General features: G+C 40.2%; 2 protein-coding genes across 6 annotated transcripts; one reads left to right on the top strand and one right to left on the bottom strand.

Moving 5' to 3' along the window:
- Window positions 1–216: 216 nt before the first annotated feature.
- LOC136437822 (uncharacterized) lies at window positions 217–8,067 on the bottom strand. 2 transcript variants are annotated; one of them, XM_066432323.1, is made up of 9 exons: window positions 4,129–4,420; window positions 3,419–3,505; window positions 3,026–3,076; window positions 2,403–2,459; window positions 2,217–2,263; window positions 1,792–1,864; window positions 1,342–1,470; window positions 850–951; window positions 217–502 (listed from the first exon to the last, which is right to left on the bottom strand). In XM_066432323.1, exons 4-9 carry the CDS (start codon window positions 2,406–2,408, stop codon window positions 386–388), a joined length of 474 nt encoding a protein of 157 aa, XP_066288420.1. In that variant the 5' UTR covers window positions 2,409–2,459; window positions 3,026–3,076; window positions 3,419–3,505; window positions 4,129–4,420; the 3' UTR covers window positions 217–385. The 2 variants fall into 2 exon arrangements, with proteins under 2 accessions (XP_066288420.1, XP_066288421.1); XM_066432324.1 differs by lacking the exons at window positions 3,026–3,076; window positions 3,419–3,505; window positions 4,129–4,420 and adding an exon at window positions 8,012–8,067.
- A 968-nt stretch (window positions 8,068–9,035) lies between these two features.
- Window positions 9,036–17,179, top strand: LOC136437821 (uncharacterized). Of its 4 annotated transcripts, XM_066432321.1 has the most exons (12): window positions 9,036–9,124; window positions 9,924–10,020; window positions 10,627–10,835; window positions 11,254–11,415; window positions 11,837–11,944; window positions 12,098–12,232; window positions 12,438–12,515; window positions 12,664–12,714; window positions 13,247–13,312; window positions 13,520–13,597; window positions 13,868–13,915; window positions 14,066–17,179. In XM_066432321.1, exons 1-12 carry the CDS (start codon window positions 9,110–9,112, stop codon window positions 16,556–16,558), a joined length of 3,540 nt encoding a protein of 1,179 aa, XP_066288418.1. In that variant the 5' UTR covers window positions 9,036–9,109; the 3' UTR covers window positions 16,559–17,179. The 4 variants fall into 4 exon arrangements, with proteins under 4 accessions (XP_066288418.1, XP_066288416.1, XP_066288417.1 ...); XM_066432319.1 differs by lacking the exon at window positions 9,036–9,124 and having other exon boundaries at window positions 9,828–10,020; XM_066432320.1 differs by lacking the exons at window positions 9,036–9,124; window positions 13,247–13,312 and having other exon boundaries at window positions 9,828–10,020.
- Window positions 17,180–17,407: the final 228 nt, after the last annotated feature.

The raw sequence follows: 17,407 nt of genomic DNA, 5'->3' as shown, positions 1-17,407 counted from the left end.
GGACATACAGTACCTAATGCAAGTGCCAAATTGTACGGGCCGGATTTAATAAACGAGCCACGGGGGGTCTAACCCTTCAAAAGCGGTGGGAAAGGGGACTTAAATAGGCTTGTTGGACGGATTGCAGCGCTATTTGCTCTTCATCTAAATGAGGCCCGTGAAGTTCAAAAAGTGATTAGGACACATTGGGACATAGAATACCTAATGCACGTGTGATCTTGTATTACATGATGTATACCTTTTATTTTACCTTGCATTTGTACTTCGACACTGTCAACATGCAATTAGCCTACGGCTAATTACAATCATGAATTTGCAATGAAACTTTTATTATCGATCTAAGCGGTGTCGTTTCTCCTCTCCTCCTCTGGCCATTGCTCTGCCCTCAAGGATTCTTGAACCACACTCTCTCCTCAGGGGTCCACTCTGGTCCTTTGTCCATCAGTTTTTGAGCTGCCTCCATACTGATGTCTTTGACCTTGTGAAGGCCATACACAATTGCCTGCAACAAAGATATAACAGGCCATGTATTGACCATGCAGGGAAATATATTCACAGGCATCCTCAATCACTCCAATGAAACATGATCAAATGTTCACTTTATTTGGACATGCAACCTATGTCAATACAAGTCCTAAGCTGGACATGGGACCTCTGGCAATTAGCTAAGAACTATACAGTTCAGGCCTAGAACCGGAATTTCTGGTGAGAGAGCTAAGTTCTTGCAATTAACTCTCAATTCAGTAAGTCTCGTTTCAATGTTGATGTAGATTGTACATTCAGACTCCTATGTCAATACTTTGTCGAACTGTGTGATTAATGTATGAATAAAACATTGGAAGCACTCACCTCGGGCATCAGTACATATCCCACATATTTGGTGTCCGGAAAGTGTCTGTCTTCAGCACACTTCACATCAAGGTCTGCCAGACACTCAAACAGCTCCTCGGCCTGATTTAAAGGAAATATAAAGTAGAAAGATTATAGATGAATATTGGGCAAAATCAGGTAAATCACTCACTATCCGGTTTAACGTCTCGGTACAAATGCAATCCTCTAAAGACAGGAGTCTTTCATAACTGCTCACAAATACATGTACATGAACAATGATTCCAGCAAGTGACAATTGATACATGTACTTTGTATAATGATGTGATGAGATTGAGTCAAGACTCGTTTTAATTGAGTCACTCGCATTCACTCAGAAGTAAAAGGAAATTTGGGATCAAAATGTAGTTACCTTTCTAACTAGTAGCAAAAATAATGCAAGTCAGTCCCGCAAATTTACCCCCATACGAAAGGATGCATCTGTACAGACATGAAATATTGGTTGATCCTTACCAGCTCCTCACTTGTTATAAAGCCAGACCCCTGTCCTTCTAGGGTGCCACGAACAGATCTGTTCACGTGGTAGAAGGCCTGGTGTCTTTGCGATGGGATTGATCCATTGTGAATACCAGTCAGATGATTCTAAAATGTTTCAAAACAGAACAAATTACAAACATAAACAAAACCCTATAACCTTCCTTAGAGGAAACCACAAAATAAGCCACACTAATGGAACAAAACAATGTGAATTAAGATGATAGGCATGGTTACTTTAAGTATTTACATAAAAAGTGAAAATAAATTCATGTGAAAATTGTACAGGCGTAATAATTGCTATCACGAAGTTATAAATATTAGCAAGATTGCATTTATTCAATAATTTTTTTGCAAAATAAATAAATAGAGCAAAATAGAGTAAGAAATTATGGTGGAAACAAGTCTGAGTAGATACATTGGTCTTACTTGGGCATCCTGGGTTTTGATGAACTCAACAATTTTCTTCTCCAGGTTGTTCCTTACATGTGTAATGTCCATCCTAAAAAGCGGAAAATGCCTTAGCTGTAAAACCAATTCTAAACACACTGGATACTATGAAGTCTTGCAGTGGAGACTACATAACTAAAATATGATTACTGGTAAGGTCTTGAAATGTTGCAGCGGTGCTCAGACATAGATATGATGGACCTTCCAGTATCACTCAACTATTTCTTTGCTGTCATCACTCTTTCTCAGTGAAAGTCTGCGCTATGATCCAAGTGCAAGCCACGGCTTCCGTCCAATTTCAGTGATGTCATGTTTATATGTATACATCACTATTTCTTCTACAACACACAACTTCAAATCTTGGAATATTGAATCCAAGCGAGGGAGATACGTAAAAAACTTACTCAGCGGCAAGTTCCTGCTTCCTCCTCCTCCCGTCACTCGTGTCAGCCTGTAAGTAAAAATACAGCAAGAGTTACCAATATATATATATATATAATGTTACTGCATGCTCGTCAACCAAAATTGTTGAACAAAGACGAATACAGCGTAAAGGTAAGGGACTAAAAATGTCAGAGATACAAACTCACCTCCATATCCTTCCACTCAACACTACCCCAAGTAATCCAGTTATCAGAAAATCGCTTCTACAAAAGAGAACATCACAAGACAATGTTACCAGCACCAAATGTACTTTTTTTAATACAAACTACTTGATAAGATTAGTAAAACAAAAGGTACTAATCACAATACACTGTAAAATCTTTTATAAAACATATCAGACTAAATTCCGTTATCAAACTTCCATTGCTTTCTACAAAGACGCAAATGGTTTTCTAATTGTTATATGTGCAATACTGGTAAAGACACGATCACCACCTCGGATTCATATTTTATCAAAATGAAAGATTGCAGTTCTGCATAGCGTTCTTCCATTGCGCTGCAAGCCTGTTTTAAACGTTCATATAAATGAAGCAAGGTCAATATAATTTGCTGCTTAAAACGCGAGAAAAATTCGATTAGAACGGATGTACATTGGTGAATTATTTAATATTGTATTTCACTTCAATGTCAACGTTATCATTATCAATTTACTACCTCATTTACACCAATTATGGTCTCCTATGCATTTATCCGCCTGGGGATTGATTATGCAATGAATATTATCATAAGCATTATATCTAGCAGCATGAAAAGTCACAATCAAATTTACCTCTGGTCGGTTCTGGCGCAGTCTCCTTTTAATGCTGTCAGTCTGCACCTCCTTTAAGGGCATACAACATCCGTTGTCAGTACACTCGTAAGTCGTAGGGCTACTGTCGTCTAGATGCGACTACAATTATGCTAATTCTTTCTTTTAGTTATGTATTTGAACTCGCGGCCAGTGCAGCAAAGTACATCCCTCCAACTTGACACTGTAAGATTAAGAGCGGGGTACTATTCAATTCAATCTGCACTGTACCTCAGCTTGAATTTGATTGTTTTTTACCTGAGTTTGCATGCATCATTCGCAGTTGTAAGGTCCCAGTCGTTTAGACTGACAGTGCACAGTGTACAGTGTACCCTGTCTGTCAGTCTAAACGACCACACTGTACAGTTCACTTACCAGACCGGCCGCGTCAGTTTCTTCGTCATGTTCTTTGTTCTGCGTGTCCAGTTCATCAACACCTGTCCCGTTGTCAGGGGCATCAGGCTGGAACGAAGGCCATATTCACGTAAGGTCAAAATTAACAGAAAATCAAGACTTTCACAATCATCTAGAGACAATGCCACAGGCACCAAATGTACGGGTTTTGATACAAACCACTGAATAAGATTAGAAAACCGAAAGGTACTGATACACTGTACAAATCTTTCATAACCCATATCAGATTAAACTCTGTTATCAAACTTCCATTCCTTGCTACAAAAACGCAAATGGTTCTAACTGTATCTGTGCTGGGTTCGGGCGCAGTCTCCTTTTCATGTTGTCATTTTGCAAGACCTTTAAAGGAGTAAAACATCCGTTGTCAGTACACTCGTAAGTCGTAGGGCTACTGTCGTCTAGATGCGACTACAATTATGCTAATTCTTTCTTTTAGTTATGTATTTGAACTCGATCGCGGCCAGTGCAACAAAGTACACCCCTCCAACTTGAGTCCGTAACAGTGGAGTACTATTCAATTTAATCTGCACTGTACCTCAGCTTGAATTTGATTGTTTTTACCTGAGTTTGCATGCATCATTCGCAGTTGTAAGGTCCCAGTCGTTTAGACTGACAGTGCACAGTGTACCCTGTCTGTCAGTCTAAACGACCACACTGTACAGTTCACTTACCAGACCGGCCGCGTCAGTTTCTTCGTCATGTTCTTTGTTCTGCGTGTCCAGTTCATCAACACCTGTCCCGTTGTCAGGGGCATCAGGCTGGAACGAAGGCCATATTCACGTAAGGTCAAAATTAACAGAAAATCAAGACTTTCACAATCATCTAGAGACAATGCCACAGGCACCAAATGTACGGGTTTTGATACAAACCACTGAATAAGATTAGAAAACCGAAAGGTACTGATACACTGTACAAATCTTTCATAACCCATATCAGATTAAACTCTGTTATCAAACTTCCATTCCTTGCTACAAAAACGCAAATGGTTCTAACTGTATCTGTGCTGGGTTCGGGCGCAGTCTCCTTTTCATGTTGTCATTTTGCAAGACCTTTAAAGGAGTAAAACATCCGTTGTCAGTACACTCGTAAGTCGTAGGGCTACTGTCGTCTAGATGCGACTACAATTATGCTAATTATTTCTTTTAGTTATGTATTTGAACTCGATCGCGGCCAGTGCAACAAAGTACACCCCTCCAACTTGAGTCCGTAACAGTGGAGTACTATTCAATTTAATCTGCACTGTACCTCAGCTTGAATTTGATTGTTTTTTACCTGAGTTTGCATGCATCATTCGCAGTTGTAAGGTCCCAGTCGTTTAGACTGACAGTGTACAGTGACGGTAATAGCCTGTGCCCTGTGTTTTTTCCATACCATATTTCTTTATGAACGTGAATTGAAACCGAAAGTGGTATGCTTTTGTTATTATATGTTTTGAGGGAGAATGCTTTAACGTAATATCATTTCGGTGTCTGAGTAATAATTTTTGCGATGACCTTTAATAGGGTGATCAGAAAACATGAAAAAAACTTATTTCATGTATTTGAGATTTATTACAAACCTACCTTATTGAACAAGCTCCGGACATTTCCCCTGTTTCTTGCCCATTGAGTCTGCACATTTCGGCGGTTCTTTCTGTTGTCGGCTAGCCCACATCGAACGGCCACTGAACCCCAGAGTGATTGTGCAGAGTAGTATTTGCAGCCGTCTGCCGCCCCAGCCGACCCGAACACGGCGAGGATGTTTTCCGCTAGGCTTTGGTAGCATGGCTATTTTAGACGATGACAGGCAACATTAATGGTTATATAATCGTTGAACTATTTCAATTTAAAAATGGCACAAAAAGTTTGGAAACTTAACTTTTCTGGATCATTTTCAATGTATTATATATATGATTGGAAAGCTCGCATATTTTTCATTCCAATGATACACAACTTATCATGATTGTAAGTCGATGTAACGAGCACCAGGCCTGCTTGTGTGAGTGGGTCACATATACAAGTGTCGAGATTACCCCACTCAAAGTCAAACATTTAATCAGCCTTCTTTTGCTAGTGGCTTGTGTACGAGTGTCATGAAACACTTGGGTAGCGCAGCGGAGCTAGGGTAGCGGACGGAAACTAAATAGGATAGATTCCAGGCTAGTAAAGCGCATCTATCTCAGGTTCATCGTAGCATGTATGTGCACGTGACCGGGGCATTAACGGTGAAGAGTCATGTTTTGACGCGCGAAAATTTTGCGTCGAACAAGGCGGGATCACTGTGTCATGCTTATGCAGTTCGTTATGTTTATGTACTTTGTTAGAGCATAGCTAAATTATTTCTTTTAATCATGTTGAAAAAAACAGCCAGTGTACATGTCACAGTACCAATCTGCATGTATAAAGACACTGGGGTATATAAGAAAGTTACTTTCTAATTACCTTGGCGATGAAAATGTGTGGGAATATGGAAAATAACGTGGATTTTAGACTTTAGAAATTCGAGAGACTTGGATTATGAAGAAGAACTTCACCTCACGCATAGACAAATGTATTCATCTTAGTACAGTCACATCTGAGTAAAATCAGGAAGTATCATAGTAAGTTACAGATCTACTTTCTGATTGACCCCGAGCCCCAGTGTTAATCAATGTTATAAACTAGGATTGTCAACATCAACATCATCGAACAACAGACAGTTAAAACTATGCGAAAAAAATGCGAAATCTGTAAATACCTTACGTCGACGCATGTCGTTGGTCTGCACAAAGCTGATGTGCGCGGCACTCTTGTGTGTTCTCTTAAGTGGCCACAGTCCCCTGTTAGAAATGTATAATGACATGGGCAAATTAAGGCAAGAAAAGAAGTTCTCATGCCGCAGTCAGTTGTCGAACGACACAGTTCACAATATCATATTTGTAATTAATCAAACAACGACTTGATATCATCAGTTGATATTCCGTGAACTATATCAGCGATTCTATTATCCCTTTTGAAAGTCTAGCCAGCGCACAGGTCAGCATAAATTTCCCTGCGTTGGTGGCTGCCAACTAGTCTACTATGTGCATTTATATTTCTATCATACTTGCATCAAGTGCTTCAATTCTGTTTGTTCTGTTTCACTTAGATAAACAGCAAAAAGCGCTGCAATCCGTCCAGCAAGTCTTTTTATGTACCCTTTCCTTTCCGCGTCTTAAGGGCTAGACCCCCTGTGGCTCGTTCATTAAATCCGGCCCGTACAATTTGACACTTGTATTAAGTTCTCTTGATCTCAACGTATCCTAATTACTATTCTAAGTTCGCGGGCCACATTTAGATGAACAGCAATACCGCTGCAATCCGTTCAGCAAGCCTTTTTATGTACCCCTTTCTTTCCGCGTTTGAAGGGTTAGGGCGTCTGGACCTCACTGCGTTCTATGTCGAATTTGAGTTAGCCTGACTAGTATGACTAAACAGGCAAAAAATCACTGACAGCGTAAAAAGATTCGTTTTTTTTTCGATTACATTTTTTCAACGCGGTGTCAAATCAGTCGCGGGTCCAGTGAGAGGGGACTGAACCTACTCATTTTAGAAAAAAGTGGGTCACGTCGTCTTCCGCTGCCTCCAAAAAAAGCTAAACCCTGAAGCCGAGGCTTTAAGATTGTATTCCGTAGCAGTTTTTAATGTGGTCACTTGTTCCATTTGTAGCCATTTGCACTGTCTATATACTTTTTAATGATACGTTGTTTTATGTTGCAATTAGCCCTCGGGCAGGAACTTGCAAATAAAAATCATTAATTACTCTAACGTCTCGGATAGATTACGGCATGTGGCGGTTTCTATCAAACATGTATCTCCATGACCGCAGGTAACCCCACTGAAGCAGAATGGTCCAAGGCCATAATGTTATGAATGTTATACTGCAAAACAGGACTTTACAATATGCTTGGCACACAAACTTCTTACAGTTAGCATTATGAATGTTGACCGTTACAGATGTTGAAGTAGCCCCGCGAAGACGCACAATGGTAGGGTCCGAACGTTTCGGACCCCCGCCGTGTGGAATGACGGGAAAACGGCGGGAAATGCCTAAGTCAATGAGCATCTAAACAAAAACCGCGTCATTTCTAAGATTTTCTAACCAAGAGGTTTCGTACAACGAGTGGGATTGTATATGCATTTTGTATGTATACAACCGTTGAACATATTTTGCTAGTCTAAACTATTCTACGGTACTAATGCGGGGTTTGATTACTTCTTTGAAAGCAGTGGAAAATAAAAAGTCCCACACTTCCTATGATGGGTGATTTCAAAAGGAATATGAGTTTGTGTATTTCTTAATCTTGCACAAGTATAACAGTTTACTTTAAGGCTTTCACTACGTTACCTTGTGGTAAGTTACGGTATAAAGTTACTAAGTAATTCAGTTCGACACTAATTCTGGTCCCGACAGTTGTATTTATTGACACACACAATAGTAGACACAAACTACGGTACAAGTTACACAGTTACGAGAACAGCGATCGGCACTGGGAATTTCCTACAATCTTACATACATTCGGACATTGCGTTGTGTACTTTTAACAGACTCACTTACCAAGAAGTTCGGTAGATGGACAGGAAGGTTGATAGGCAGGAAATACTCCACAGGCACGTCGCACAGCTTTGGATCTCTGACTGACTGACTACTCTAGGCTCAAGGCCTCTTAATCTCTCACCTAAATAGCTTACGAATATTCTATTATTTGATTTCTTCTTTGAAAGCAGTGGAAAATTAAAAGTCCCACACTTCCTATTCATTATTATTAATTAGCCAGACTTGTAATATCTTACACTTGTACGTGAGATGGTGTCTTCCAGCAAGCCAAATTGTCTTGCATATCAGTCATGGCAGACGCATAATGAGCTGATTGACACTTCTAGTGTTAACAAGGAAGGGCATATAATACATACAAGATCAAACGGAGATCAAGGGGATGCCTACACGCATACGTAATTTACAAGGCACTAACATATGCATATATAGCTCCTACAATGTACAATCACTATTGCTACACAAGCATTCGAGCTGAAATAAAGGATTTGACTCGACTCGGTGAGATCTATCTACCAAGGAGGTCTCCCTTGATCTACCGGGAGGTGATTTACGATAGTCACCTGATCCGCTCGTCACTGCTGGATCCTGAGGCATTGAGAGTCACACTTCCTTATCTCCTTCGAGTATACGGACGTGTCCTTTTGGTCAGCCAAAGCTAGGCCCCCATTTTCGTTCCTTATCTCCTTCGAGTATACGGACGTGTCCTTTTGGTCAGCCAAAGCTAGGCCCCCATTTTCGTTCCTTATCTCCTTCGAGTATACGGACGTGTCCTTTTGGTCAGCCAAAGCTAGGCCCCCATTTTCGTTCCTTATCTCCTTCGAGTATACGGACGTGTCCTTTTGGTCAGCCAAAGCTAGGCCCCCATTTTCGTTCCTTATCTCCTTCGAGTATACGGACGTGTCCTTTTGGTCAGCCAAAGCTAGGCCCCCATTTTCGTTCCTTATCTCCTTCGAGTATACGGACGTGTCCTTTTGGTCAGCCAAAGCTAGGCCCTCATCTTCGTTTTCTTGGCGCGTGTTACGTCGATCGGGACTTCGTCTACCTCACTTTCAACCCGTTGAAGGCCAGCATCTCAAGGTCAGGCAAGACTTGCGAGCAATGGACTCGGAAAGCGTAAGTACCTTATCAACTACATTTAAGTTTAACATACACATAGAATTGCTATGGCATGTAGTATCAATGAAGCTTCGGGTATTTAATTTGTTCATTGTAGTGTAAGGGTGGTGATTGATTGAATACCCCGGTTGTTAGGAATCCCGCATATAGTGTTCAGGGAAGAAATCACACAAGGGCACAGAATATTCCGTACACGCACAGCCGCCCGGACGACTGTTGTCTCTCTCAAGTCCAGAAAGACGACTCTCTCTCGAGAGATTTGTGTTATCTTATCTACTATATCTAGTCTCTGTCGCGACGCCGGCTCTAACCCCTAGTGGGAACATCATTACATCGTCGTTACGGCCGTCATCTCTAATATGGATTACACCCTGCCCTTCCAAGTTAGCGACAGTTCTGCTATCAATTAGTGAGGTTAGCTCCCATTGGGTCTGCTTACACACACCCACGAGATTTCAATGAGCCATCCTCGGCGAAAGTTGTACGGATATTCCATAAACATGTTAATTAATCCATAATGATATAGAGTCGGAATTTACATTACGGTACAACAACGTTTACAAAGTTGGGACGTCCAAGCAAGGAGGTTTAAACCTCCTTGGTCCAAGCGAAGGACAGGATCAAAGTTCATTCATCGGTCCCCATATTCAAACGGACATTTAAGAAAACCAAGGACATTACATTAAGAAAACACACGCGAATGCCAGTTCATATTCAAGTTCAACAAAAGTTCTCCCGTTACATAATGTTTAGGAAGGCACAGCCATCTTACTGTAAATGTCATTCATCTTTACAGTGGCTTTGTGATGTATGTGGGGACTTGTTCGCTGACTACCCTGAACTGGAGAGTCACGCTAAGAAGAAGCACCGAGGACAATGGAACAACATCATAGGTATGGAAATGAGCTATTGATGGTGCCGGTGGCAGATCACCTTGAATACTACAGCTCAATAGCAAGTTCACACTGTACTTTCAATCGTGTGTCATTGTCCTTGTTTATATATTCAGTAATCTAAAACGCAAGCCGACAAACAATATTAACAGTTTCAGCATTAAATTGGGTAAGGGGCGTGGGCGGGATGGGATGGGTCCCCTGATTATTGTACGCCAAAGTGTAACTGATGCAACTCACTGATTCGACATCGGATTCATGTAACCTTATAATTAGTATAATATTCAAAAGTTTATACAGATTTTGAAATAGAAATATATTGTGTGATGTGATGTGATTGCTACACGAGCGGCCACCAGACATCGGTATCTATCAGCAAAAAGAAATGCGTCGGACTAACGGGGGTCTGTAATGGAGTTTGATTTGCCCCCCAAAAGGCGGTGTTCCTTCAAAGTTTCACGTAAACGCTCACAGACCAGGCGCTGGATAGCCAGCCCCCAATCTCAAGTTTGTGCACTGCCGCTGCATACAATTTTTTATGTCAGACCCTAACAGTTTATTGCCATGACCTTCGTTTTGTTAATAATTTATTTCTTTTGACCTAAGCTGGACCAACACCGTTCGACATGGAGTACAGCCGGCTCTTGCGCAACCTAGCAAGGGAGCATCTGGTCGTCAGGGATGAGATTCCATCGGACGGGAACTGTCAGTTCGCAGCCGTGGCAGACCAGCTAGAACGGATAGGAAGAGGTGTCTGGTCGCATCAAGATCTGCGCCGGATGGCGGTCGACTACATCCGGAACAATCCTGTGCTGGTAAATGCATATATCTTGTCTCGTTTTCTTCTTTAACTATTACGTTTCACAGTTAGCTATTGTTATGATATTGACTATAACACCAGGGCCTTTTGTTCATAACGTTACATGTATAACCCTCAACAAATATGCCGCAGAAACTAAAAGAGTCTGCTTGAGTATCTATACCTCGTCTCTAAGTGTTTAAACATTAGTATTATCTATAGTACTTAGTATTATCTATTACAATGATTAATCCCTTGGAGGTGTGCATCACATCTTCAACATAGGTACAGCTGGTATCGGTATTGAAAAGATTTTGTGCGTGTTGTATAGTTATAATCAAACATGTTTCAAATTTGCAACAAAGCCATTTGAAACCCGTTGCTCCCAAACCAACCAAAATACTATAATATATCACAAGTTATGACTGTTTCAGCCTGGTCCGGACCCATGCCGTGTGGCAGATTTTGTGGATGGGCAAGATCTGGATGGCTACCTACAGCATATGGGACAAGAGGGTGTCTGGGGCGACCACCTAACATTGCTGGCGCTCACAAACTGCTTGCATGTCCGCGTGCAGATCATGCCAAGTTCTTCGGTATGTTAGATGCCATATTTAACACACATTCACAGTTTAGATTCTTAAGTTTTACACCACTTTACAACATCCTTCAACCATACATTTGTATCTGGCCAACATAGGCTGGGTACGGTGTGTTTACCTCCATCTCGGTACAGTCGAATGAGGAGAAACAGCGTTTTCTTCAGATCATTGAAGCACAAACACTGTGTTAACTACTTCATTTTGCACACAGATTAATCATCATTCCTGACGTACTTCACCATACATTAATCATAGGGACTTTGTGTTATACATTTAAACAGTTGTTAATCATGTTGTCTGAAAGCAGCATTTCAGTGGAAACAATAGGGATTCTTTGAAATTAAAAGCAATAGTTTTTTTTTTTTTCAAATATCTTTGTATTGTGCTACATGTCTGTTGATATTAATTCCGACAGGGCAATCCAATCATCCTTCGCCCTTCAGGAGTGGCCTCCAGTACTGATGTCATCCTGCTGGGACATATTGCCGAAGAGCATTACCTCAGCGTTGAGCCTGGAGAGCAGGTATTTGCTCATTTTTAGTGGCACTAAGGATGACATATAATGGTCCAAAGCCCATGTTTACACGGAATTAGACAGTAGTACGACACAATCACTTCCAGCCTGCACTGGTCCTAATTTCCATATGGCTTATCTTTTCTGTTCCATGTACAACAGACTGCTGATGGTGAACAGGTATGGGATGTGGACGGGTACGAGTACAGTGGGCCCGATGACCTAGACAGCTCGACTGTCTCCCTTCCAGACATCCCACAAACAAGGAACTGCTTTGAAGTTTTGAAGTTGGAGGAGGTAACAGCTTGTCTCATCATTGTTTTCGTTGCAACAGTACATACAGGAGAAAAATGTAAACAATGAGCCTCTTAACAATAATATTTCTTGTAGTAGTACTACCACCACATTCATGAGTAAGCACCACTCGTAAGCTTGGTCTTAGACTTTCTTGCAAAAATGCGTTTTTTTACTGACTCTCTGCAACTTCAATTCCTGTATACAGGATGAAGACAACGAAGGAATACTCACCACAACTTCCAGACAGCGGAGACGCCAGAGGAGGTCTTCACCATCAGCCGAGGTACTTTTCTTTTTTCTTCTTCTGTGAATTAAAAAAGTAACCTATTTGCCATGCTATCAGCTCCCAACCATGTTAACTATACATATACGCACATACATAACACACCATATTTCACTAATTCTATTAACGATTGGATTTTTACTTCCAGGTTTCACAAGGTGCCGCATCAGACGTCATAACCATCAGTGATGACAGCGAGGTTAGTATTGTTCTGCATTTATTTTTCAGTTGCAAGGACAGAGCTGTATGGGTGGTTATCTCTCTCTCCTCTTTATCTCTCACTGTTTATATGTGTCCTCCCTTTGCCTGCTCTGTTCTGGAATAATGACGTCTGAGCAACCTGAGCAGAAGGCGGCTGCACAGACCATAGCGTCATTGCCCATCATGGCAGGGGAGAGTGCGTAGTTCAAACATAAAAAATAATAATAAATGTACTTTCGTTTGTATATATATTCTTTCTGTCTTTGTCTCTACCTCTGTATGTATCTAATGGTGACCACCCTACAGCTGTGCTGTGTCCAGCCACCTTAGACTTTTATGACTGTCTACTACATGGCTAATAGCTATAGTAACAATGGCTACCAATGTCTATTGTGGACAAGGTACTTCACATTATCTATGAGGGATAAAAAGAAGCAACTACTGAGCAAAATCATTACTCTTACCATCAGTGTGTATTTATGTAAGTGTTAATAAGTAATTGGAAATGCAATGTATATGTTCACTGGCAGGAAGAAGAGACCATAAGCCTACCAACCAAGGGGAGGGCTAAGAAGTTGTTTCCTTCTACATCAGAGGTATATATCTAGTCATATTATTGCTGCAACTCACCTATCATCGAGAGATGCAATTCAATTTGTTATTTGTCCCTACTACTGTTATTCTTTGTCCATCAGAAACCACTTGAACAGAACAATGCATTATGATGATATTTTGAGAGTGGCATGCTTGGCAATACCTCTGTGTACTTATCACACCATACTTCCTTCAATTCCTGTATACAGGCTGAAGACAACGAAGGAACACTCACCACAACTTCCAGACAGCGGAGACGCCAGGGGAGGTCTTCACCCTCAGATGAGGTACTTTTTTTCTTCTTCTGTGAATTAAAAAAGTAACCTATTTTCCACGCTATTACCTCTCAACCATGTAAACATTAAGTACTTAATTTGTGTGCCCGCAAGACCCACGCACGCACACAACTGCGCACAATTACATGTATACTAAATGTTTATGGAATTAAATGTATGTGATTATATTGTGACTATAAATGGCAATTAGACTACTTCTCTGCTTCTCACAAAACACATAAAGATTTAACTTTTTAACTGTTAGTGTGAATTTGGTTCCAGGTCCAGTCAAATGAAGAGTCATTGAGTGACAGTGACTGGGATGGCACGGTAAGGATTGGATTGGATTAATACAACTTAAGGAATATTGTAAACAAGGAATAGCATCGTAATTAGATGTTAAACTTTCCTTTTTCATATCATCTCTATAATTGATATTGTTATGATGTACTAGTTTGTTTGTTTCTATTGACTTTTCAGTCACGGCAGCCATGTCATGGGGGGATCACTGCAATCTTCCATGGAAGAAAGACAGCCGTCACAAACCTGGAAGTCCTGGATCTACTCTCCTCGCAAGAACGCACAACTCACTGTACAAATACGCAAGTCACACAAATTTCTTGTAATGCTTCTTTTTTGATAGATATATCAGCCAAATCGAAAGTAAAATCTGTAGATGCACATGTAGATGCCATGGGTGGCTGGCAGCATGTATGTACCAAAAAAAAAGAATATTCGGTGAAAGGCATAACATTAAAAAGAATATCCTATTGCTGTAATTCAGAGAAAACACTAAAAAAGGCTGTAGTAAGGGCCATACATGTCTCGGGCGAAGAACTTCCCTATGTTTTTGTACAGTACAGATTCCTTGGTGAACCTTGTCAGATTAACAGGAAGCCACATGGCAACTCTAAACAAAATGCTACGAGGCCGTACGTCCGATGCAACCCAAGTACCATTGAAATGTTTAAGAACAAAAAAGAAGTTGACCCTATTGCAGGACCTTCAAAAATATGTTATGAGGTAACAAAAGCTGTAGGCTCCAGCACAGGTGTTGACACACCTTGTAAACTTCCAAGAGGCCGTAAACAAGTGACAGACATTATTAGGAAAAGCAAAGACATGCAAGTAGACGATCCAGTTTATCGTGCACTTTCTTTTATGCAGGAAGAGGGACCTGAAGATAGATTCTTCCAAAACATAATCAAATCACCCTGCTCAAGTATTCAAATCCTATACAACGCACGCCAAATTAATGACATCTCAACTTTCTGTACTATTGAAAATCCTGCTATTTTAGGTGCCGATATAACTTTCAAGTGTGGCCCATTTTGGGTTCTTGCCACCTCGTATACCCATTCAAATCTATTAGTTAAAGGGACTAACGTGTCACCAACAATGATAGGCCCCATGGCACTTGTCCAAGACAAAAATAAAGAATCGTATTTACCTCTTTTTCAGAAGATAGTCAGTGAAAAACCTGAACTACGAAATACACTAAGGGCTTTTGGAACAGATGGTGAAACTAATCTGATAGAATCTTTAAAAGACACATTTCCAAACGCAAAAGGATATCGATGTACTATCCATCTTTGGAAAAATATCAAAAACAAATGTCAAACATTCGGCATTACGCCACCCAAATGTTCACAAATTGTTGATGAGTTGAAATACCTGTGCTTGAACACTGAGCACTTCGAAAATGATTATGCTATTCTAAAAGATAATTGGATTAAACTGGCTGATTCTTCCCAAAAGGCTCCCATGACCAAACTTTTGAAGTATCTAGAAAAAAACATAGTTCCAGTACTAAAAGATAATGTTCTCGTAACCAATAACAAAAACCATTACTTATACACACAAAATGCCTGCGAGTCACTCAATGCTATGCTCAAAAGATGGGCGTCATTTAGGAGTCAGCAGATTGATACTTTTATAAAGGATATCAAAGATTTTGTTCTTTGGCAAGAAGAAAATGCTGTGCAGGCTTATCTAGGTATGTCAGCCGAGTGGGAAGTTAGAGATAAAAATCTTCAAAAGACACCTGAATGGCTAATCAACGACAACATTAAAGGTGTCACAAGAGCCTACCGAAAAAAACAACTGCTTTTTATGGGATATTCGTGTGGTATTGAAGAGAATGAAGAGAACCTAGAGAGTGTGAAAGAAATAGAAGATGTGGAATGGGGGGTCTGGGGTTATGCCTTCAAACTAAATGAGACAGGCTTATCAGAAACTATGATAAAGGGTGTGATACTAAAAGCTAAAAACATATTAGATTCAGGAATGATTAGAAAGGGTTTCAATGATCCAAAAGAAAGAATTGTGAATAGCGAATCGTCTTCAAAGTATCCACACTGTGTGAAGCCAATGAAAAGTGGGGGGTTTAAGTGTGATTGCCAGGGATATAAAGCCAGTACAATCTGTGCACATACCCTGGCCACAGCCTGTGACTGCAATGATTTAGTAGTGTATGTAGATTACATAGTTAGCAAATGTATAAGACCAAACCTAACACCCTTGTGTGCAGGTAAAGCTTCAAACCCAGGTAGAAAAAAGCCCATAAGTAGAAAAAGGAAAAGAAACTCCCCCACCAGAGCTATAGTACCCCTTAAAAAAAGATCAACTCAAAATTCAATATCTCCAAAGCCATGGTTATCGAGTAATGCGGAATGGTACTTGATAAACTACAAAACCTGTAGGGCTAGACTATGCGCAGGGTGCAGAGAGGAGTACAAGACTAAAAAACCACCACCAAATGATGTGCTTCTACGACACTGGGAAAGTGACTTCAAAAAGGGAACGAGGGATGTGGCGTTAGAAAGCCATAGGTATTATCATGTTGATTTTAGATGTTTAAGGCGCAGGCATCCAACCTTCGACCCTATCCAAAAGACTTTTGTAATTGGTCCTCGAGTTAGTAGTGAACAGGTGGAACATGTAGAACAAGTCTTGGGTCACCGTATAACATAATCTCATTGTTCTACATTTCCAACCTGTTGGATGGATGCCTGCGCCTTAAACATCTTGACGTTTTTATAATATCAGTGACGTATTATATGTGCCTATTTTTATATAAAAAATTTTACTTGTGTAATAATGTGAGTGAGTGTAATGTATGTAATTGAACAATCAAGGGAAATGAAAACTACATGTATTTCAAAAATCATTTGTCAAATTAATATTAAAATCTTAATTGTTGATAATAGAAATGCAAATGATGTAAATATTATATTATAATATTGATATTATATTTGTCAAAATATGACAATGATAACTTATGCAATACACTTGATATCAAATGAATGATCATTATGTACGAACATTTATGTGTTTGTGGTTATATTTCATCCTGTGCATCTTTTACTGTTGGGTGGCATGTACTAGTGCAGAAGAAGAGAAATTTGACATTAAAAGAGAGAGAATATACTGATGTTGTGGTTACATTTTATCCTGTGCATCTTTTTACTGTTGTGTGGCATGTACTAGTACAGAAGAAGAGAAAATATACTGATGTATACTGACTTTTTTCCGACACCGTAAGTTAACCTTTGGAAGAAGATTTATGAATGGTTAGATTTTTAATGTACGCAAATTTAGTTGATATTTAGTTTGTTTGAATTGAATAAATATTTGTTCAAACCTTATCACCGTATAATGTCACGGACTACGTAGCTATGTACCCTCTTTATAGCGTCCTAGGTACAGTAACTTCCAAGAGTACAGAAGGCACCGTTGTAATCGACGAAGATTGTTGAAGCGACATGGAAGCTACAAGTCCCGCCAACTATCGTTCAATCCTGGCCATGATATCCACATCTT

This window comes from Branchiostoma lanceolatum, chromosome 7 (genome assembly GCF_035083965.1).
Source record: "Branchiostoma lanceolatum isolate klBraLanc5 chromosome 7, klBraLanc5.hap2, whole genome shotgun sequence".
In the NCBI taxonomy this organism is placed as follows: Eukaryota; Metazoa; Chordata; class Leptocardii; order Amphioxiformes; family Branchiostomatidae; genus Branchiostoma; species Branchiostoma lanceolatum.
This window is presented reverse-complemented; position numbering and strand designations above follow the sequence as displayed.